The sequence below is a fragment of the Xylaria bambusicola genome (genome assembly GCF_022495145.1).
Source record: "Xylaria bambusicola strain CBS 139988 unplaced genomic scaffold F5B22scaffold_1, whole genome shotgun sequence".
NCBI lineage: Eukaryota > Fungi > Ascomycota > Sordariomycetes > Xylariales > Xylariaceae > Xylaria > Xylaria bambusicola.
The window spans coordinates 772,788-780,280 of record NW_025953554.1 but is presented as its reverse complement, the minus strand read 5'-3'; the positions used below and the strand labels follow the sequence as shown (position 1 = coordinate 780,280).

The 7,493-nt window shown below is 48.9% G+C and overlaps 1 protein-coding gene across 1 annotated transcript; it reads right to left on the bottom strand.

The window, feature by feature from the left end:
- Window positions 1-5,822: 5,822 nt before the first annotated feature.
- F5B22DRAFT_10243 (uncharacterized protein) lies at window positions 5,823-7,493 on the bottom strand. Its single transcript, XM_047968677.1, has 3 exons — window positions 7,077-7,493; window positions 6,906-7,020; window positions 5,823-6,851 (listed from the first exon to the last, which is right to left on the bottom strand). The coding sequence occupies exons 1-3, from the start codon at window positions 7,104-7,106 to the stop codon at window positions 5,983-5,985; spliced, it is 1,014 nt and encodes a 337-aa protein (XP_047836301.1). The 5' UTR covers window positions 7,107-7,493; the 3' UTR covers window positions 5,823-5,982.

Here is a 7,493-nt window from a genome sequence, read left to right as displayed (position 1 = left end):
ATGAATTGAATTGAATTTGGGTTTTATTGATGTTTGGCATATGTATAACCGTGAGAACTACAACCATCGGGTACTACATTGATACCTGTTGTTGTATGAGGGTCTCTAAAGCCTTCGTGGCTGGGCTAAGACTATATACAGCGAGTCTCTTGTCTTTAGCATTGAGACCGTGACATCTGACATCGTGACAATAGGAATGCGCTCACATGTAGCTAGTTGTCTTTAGCTTATTCTTCGTTTCCGCCCCTTCATGGGGAGAAAAAAAGGGGGAGGGGGTTAGAGTGGAGGAGGCATGAAAAAGGGGAATCCAGCGAAAGCTTGACCTCGCGCAGCTGAGGGAGATAATCGCAGCACGATGAGTTTTCAGCTACCCAAGCATCCAATAATACAAACAGACATATTCCCCAGAATACGCCGTAGTGAGAGCCCTGGATAAGTCTACCCGTCCTTAGAGACACCCACAGCGCAGCCAATAAATCTCCTCGACACCTCGACATGCCTCTACCTCTCGAGATACCTACTGCACCCCGGGTCCTTCCCCGATATATAAATAGTGAGCACCATGGAGCCAAGGACCTCTCGCATATTCGGCAGGTAGAGTTGCCAGGATTATGAGTGCTGTCTTCTTGAAAGGATTTCCCCCAGCTCTTGGCGACGTAGACACTGCGGATATCGCGTCAAGTCCTACTAATACGATCATTAAAAAGATTTTACCAAAAAGGGCATATTATTCCTGATGGTGTCTACCACATCATTGGATACCCACCATACCCTCACCTTTACGAAACTTGGGTCTCGGCCCTTCTACAGGTAAATAGGTGTATGACTCTTATGGCATCCACCAATGGTATCTTTCGTGCCAGTCTTTGCCTATCGTAGAATCTCTATTTTTCACCAAATCATCAAGTCTGGAGGATCCAAAGGTCTGACTACCGAACACAGACTTACTTACTAGGCACGCGGGTGTTCCATCAAAACTACCTTGCTAGTAGCAAACCAGAAGCCGCCGTGCCCCGTGTACCTTTGCTTGAGACATACATAATCCCGCATTTCTGAAGAAGACTCTACATGCATACAGTAGTTTCGACACCTATGACTGTGTCATGCCTTGCCTGTCTACTACGTAATCTTTCTGCGGTCTATGATTCGTCAATAATACACAAATACGCGTCCACAGGACAGTGAACTGTAAACCGTTACACCGGTAATTATTCCCGCTCTTGTTTAGGCATGTCTCGGCACTTCGCCAGAATGTCTCATCTTCCCGGAGGTTGACAAACGTGACAAACACTGGTCCAGCCGTACTAAAGAAGGGATATAGATGCTTCAAGAAATATACTATAGCACAGGCGGAGCTATAGGTAGTATCATGTATAACTGCCACGCTGCACAGATAATGTCGTGATACCAGAACGGCCGGATTACACACGGGCTGATGGGCTGCCAGGCGGCCCCGTATTGTACACTATCTAACCATCCCTGACCGCTCATGATTATTGATAATAAATACTCTATTGGAGTATCTGGAAATATAAGATCGACATCAGCTAGGTTTCCAGGTTCATGCTGCCTGTATTGTTGACATCCACGTGTTATATCATAAGGTACCTACCTAGAAACTACTTGGCAGTACCTGCTCGAGTAAACCATTACGCTCAGGTATCAGCCATGCGCGATATATCTATTGTATATGTATGTATCTTTCGGTAGATAGAATATTGTCTACGTAGGACCTTTGGCTTCCGCGATGTTATTACAAACTTATAGTGGGCCTATCAAATTCACCTATATCAATATTGACTGGTCAACGAACAACCTGGCACCTCCGGGATTCGCCCAATGACAATTCTCAGCTTGAACGCGAATATCTTCCCACTGATTTGTATATCCCGTCTCGGTCGGAGCAAAGCCAAATCTCATCTTATCCCGGGCCGAATGCCACTATAACAATCTGTACGTAACTCTGTCTGCGTCGCCACCTTCCGACCCACGCAACGTAAGATGTTGTCACGACAAATCGGCGCCGGCCGCTCCGAGAAGAGAGGGACCGAGCGGCCGATTGACTGACTGAGGGAGAAATAAATAAAAGAGAAAAAAGTGAGCGGGTGGGCTCAACGGGCTACTTTCTTACCTCCCTACCTATAGGTAGTTATAGCAAAGCTTACGCGCACCCAATGAACCAAGCAATCTCGCAAACTCAACCCTCTAGTGTAACGAGTTTAGTTAGTTCCTGCATACTTAGCACGGAGTTGAGAGGAGCAAACGGTAACTAGGGCTTACTCAATGTAATACGGAAAGCGTTTTACCAACGCTTTCAGATAAGGGCGCGCGCTGACATAGCAGCGTAAGTAGGTAGCGTAGGCATGTCAACCTCAATCTGTCTGTACTGAGTAAGAGTAAGTAACAGCGTACACCACCGTAAGACACAAACCGTGGATATAGCAACGGCAACCAGAGCTCAGCTCTGGTCGGCGACTGAGAAGTCTATATAACAGGTGTACTATATGCTAACCTAATTCCGGCCATCCCGTAGTCTGGATGAGAAGACACCTACATAGTGTAGTAGGGAATGATGATATGTAGCGTGATGACGTACACTACTAACATGTCGTCTTCCGTACTCCGATGGGCTGGCTGGAAGCTGGCAGCAGCTAAAGTATGCGCAGTACCTTATAGTGTTATATACAACCCACATCAACGCTGGACATATATGAAACTCACACCACCTGTTCTGTAACTAATGCTACGGTATGAAAAATGACATGGTAGGGCGCTGTACGTTCGGGCGAGGGCACGAAGGGGAGTTGGGGTATCATGCATGGGGCTCACCTTACTTACATGTAATATAAGTACCTACCTCTTCTCCCATGTGCAGGCCACGCGAAAAAGGACCCAGGCCAAGCCTGTCGGTCGTCGTGTAATGTAGCATACATATACTGTACATACTTACAGTACATAGCCATCCATGGGGACATGCGCAGTGTAAGTATCAGAATATATTATACTTATGTATTCCTGCGTGTATGTATGTATGTATGTATGTCCGTCTGTAACAGTAACGCACCATGTATGTGATGGCCTCACTTGCATCTCGACAATCTGACTGACATATGTTCGAGGGTTCCATCACATCACCAAAGAAAGCAAGACAAAAAAAAGCGACAATACATAACAGGCATGACTCTGCGACCACACAGCCAGAAAGGGCAGGAGCACGCAGACGAATGAGATTGAATTTCCCGGACCCGCGAATCAGAACCCGTAATATGGCAATAATAATTATTATTGCTATTAACCACCCTTTATTCTCTCTCTTAATGTCTACCATTGTATTTACTGTATGTCTTAATGTGGTAAGGGAGGTATAGTAGGCATGGCGAAATCATTTGGAAATACCCTTTTTCGGCTTATTGATTGCCGGCATTCGGTTCCCATCAAGCAAGCATACATGTATGTAGTTGAGCCAGAGTGCCACGAAGCCCAACACTACATAACGCGACTTACTTATTTTCCGACGTACTGAAGCAGCGGAGTTGACAGTTGATGCCACAGCTATCGTCTCATCTTCCTGGCAAACCTCTTTCCGCCGGAGGCGACGCAGCACGATGCAGCGCGGTGGGATGTGGGGAGATAGGTATGTATGTAGGTACGATATGCAGACAAGGGGACAAAGAGGCCTCGAAATTGCGTACACTGACTAGCATGTTATGTATGCGCTCTCGGTAACAAAACCCTCCCTCAGCCTTACTTGGGGATCTACAACTCGCGTGGCCTTCTCGGCGGACTAATGTAACAATGATCTCCAACTTCGGGATAATATAACTCAAGCCCCGTGAAGTCGCAATCGCTCCCCCTGTCTATCTCTGCCCACCATCCCTCCATCCTTTTTCGGCGTTTGTTCGTGGTTTTGTGCAGGCCGGAGTGAGTGAGCGAGGGAGAGAAGAGTGTGTGCGATAGATAGGAGACTGCAAGGGGCGCGCAAATCGTGGTGGAATACGAGTTTCTCCCCCAGCGTAGCACACACATGCCAATGGCACACAAAACAGTGGTGGCGCGCGTTCGCGTGCACGGAGAACGATTCAGAAAAGAACCAATGCAACATCACGCGCGCCTTGCACGAGATGCAACCCTTCTCCACACACCACATCGCAGCGTCGTGCTCTCTTTTCAAAAGTCCCCGAGCCTCCCATCCCTACCAATATAAGACGACATAGCACCCCATCATACATTGCTGCTGCGTCGCATCGGGGACAACTTACCCGCGCTTTGCATCCGTAGTACTAATTGTCAATAAGGGTAGGTAGGGTAGCAGTGGCACCATATCCCGGGATACCCCCATTGGCCCTGGGCTACGGTAGGCCCAGGGCTGTGGTAACCCCAGTTTCCAGAGCTCGGGCGTCTTTCGTCGTCGTCGCTCACCACTCCCCGCCCCCCCGGGCTCCTCCAAGGTGCAGCCCGGTCTGTAATCGCACTGGGCTGGCAGATAGGTAAGTAGGTATGGTAAGAAGTAGGTAGGGATAAGGGCCGACACGTGGGTGTTTAACCGGTGAGGGACCAGGGCCCTCATCGAGTAAGCAATAGACTGCACTATTATTTATTGTCTTTTTCTATTGTCCCACCACTTTGCTCGATAAACTCATTTGTGGGCTGTCTTGGCGCAACCGTGGCTGAGGACCACCAATCGAGTTCTTCGTCATTTGCTGGTTCCGACGCCCCAACGGTTTTTGGAAATAGGCAGTTGACGTATTGAAAACTGCGTTTTTCATCGTTGGGATTAGAACTCGCTCGCTGGTTTGGTTTCCTTTTTGAAGTGCTTTGTTTCCGGTGGCGTCGTACCATGTGGTGTTGGAGTTCATGGAACTTTGCTGACAATCGGTGACCTCAGGATGGTTTCAGCTTTCTCGCTTAGTACCACGGGCTTGGTTCCATCTGACTCTCTGGGTAAGTACTGGATTGACGTAAGCTTGCAAACCAGCCAAATAGCTAGTCGAGATTTATCTCTTCTAGAATCGCGAGGCGGAAGAAGACTGACTCTGTGGCGAATGATAACAGCCGTGCTTACCGAATATACTGCTTCTGTTCTCTTGCATATGTATATCAAGCTTTCGACTTGAAGAATAAGCTGACTGCTTTGGGCCGACGTCTGCAAAGCTACAAGGCGTGCTAGGTATTTGCCGTCAGAAAGTCCGTATACCTATCTGGCTAGACCGGTGGCCTAGGGAGCACTGCGGAATTCGAATTTCGTGAAAATGAGGAAAACACCGGTTTCGCGATCCTCGAGACTCCATGTTCTCGCTAAGATCGCCTCTATATTTTCGACTGGTTGGTTCGATGCAAATGTTGAATTTTATTCTGGAGGTATATCCACCTTTATGCCATTGCTGCGGTCGTCTTGGATTGATTTTTGACCATTACATACCTCGTACATAAAACATTTGTATCGTAGGCCACAAACGGCTAATTCCGCCGTGCACACGCAAAAGAACGCCTCTGTCCCAAAAAAAGACTCTCCCTAGTATACAAATGAACATTGAGAGCGACGCCAAGGAGCGCGGGCGGGTGTCGCCGACTGTACAATCGGAAAAAGAATTAGGCCTGCAAACACCACAAGAAGAGGGTTTTCTAGATTCCAGGTTGCCCATGTGCCAGACGCCTGTTGACATGAAATATCTGATCAAGTCGCATCGTACAATCGTGTGTGACGGTCCGACACATACCACCAACCATGGCTAAAATATATGAAATCGCGCTGTCCCGATTAAGTAAAAATCATCCAACAGATTGGACAGAAAGACGCCGGCTGGATGTAAAATAACGCCAAACTTAGTTGTAGAAACAACGTCCGGATACGTAGTGAATATGGAATAGATCCAGAACAAAACATAGGTCTAATCGCAGCCAGATTCTTAGTTCTTCCCATGGAGGTCAAGATAGTGACAGCTATCAAAGCACAAAACCAGATACTTTGTTGCGTTTCTTGTCTCATGTCCGAGTGACTACTGGAGACGCTGACGCATTTCTAGACGTTGGATCAGGCATGCTTCTGCTCCTGTCTCGGTCAGGAAAGATGGGGTCTGGCCTATATGTCCCACCAACTTGTGGTGGCCTTGGTGACGGCTGAATCGGAACGAGAGGCGGTTGCGGCCGCGGAAGTATCTGGACATGAGTTTGCGTTTGGTCGTGATGCTGTTGTATCATGGGCGCGAGAGGCGGTGACCGTGAGTCTATAGGAGCCGAGCTATGGTCGCGGGGAGACATATTCGTCCTTTCTATCTGCTCTATAGGTTCTGGTAGAGCTCGTGGCGTCCCGGTAGTGGACGCAGGAGAAGCTAAAGGCAAGGCACCGCTAGTTTGCCGGGGACTGTCGACTACAGTTGGCCTAGAGCGTTTTTTGGAGGACTGGTCGGCGCCAGGAGTTGCTATTTCGTATCCAGGTGGAGACGTATATTCGCGCTGTGGTGGCGCCGGGGGAGGAGCCGGGGGAGCAGGAGTGATAGGCGTATATTCGGTAGGGCGCGGATAGGCCGCACGAGCTTGCGCTTGAGCTTCCTTGTCGGCTTTGGACGGCCGTCCACGCTTTTTACCTGTCGTAGGTACAGCTGGCGTGCTCGTGATAGGCATCGCCAAAGGATACCCGTTAGGGGCCGGTGGCCGTGGCTGAAGTGTTCGTGCTGGGGCATAAGTGGGCTCGTAAGGAGGTGCCGTGATGGCTTGTCTCTTCGTAGGGTGATCGATCAGGTTGCTGTCGGACTTGCGCTTGCCGAAGCTTCCTATATTTGCTATATTTGGCGGAGGAAACTTAACTTGGAACAAGTTTTCAACTGCCCCAATGCACTGGTACATATTGCGGCCTATTCCCATTAGGACCGGGCACGAGAACAACTTTTGTCAAGGTCAATACAAACCAGCAGGAAGCTGCATCGAGCACCAGTCAGGCTCGACATTATGAGCTTTTATAAACTCCACCAGCGTGTGCACATTTATTCCGCTGACTTTAATTATCTCGCCCAGGACGAACCTCTACAGCCCACCCATATGGTTAGTAGAGCGAAACAAGAGCGGATCGAACAATGTACCTTTTCACCCTCGGAGAAGATGGTGTCCATGGTGAAACTTTTCGATAGTGAAGACCCGTAGACGATGGGTTTGGGAGAAAAGGAGTTCTTCGGTAATAGAGTCGCAGGCGAGTCATTTGTAAAGATTCACGGTGGCTTCATCTGTGTCTTGGAGGTAGCTTAATGGAAGGCAGACGCAGAGTGAGTGAAAATAATCGGATCGTAGCGATAGGCAGGTAGGTAGACAGACGCCTGGTCGATCCTATACTGCCGAGGCGCAGACACCCATGCGGGAGACCCTGAGACTAAGGCCAGGCAAGGCCAGGCACGGTAAGGCAAAGCAAAGCACACCGCACACAACAAGGAAAGCAAAGGAAGAATATGACTCTGCCAACAGCGTCGAGTAGGGGCTAGGACACTGGAGGGAGGGTATGGGAA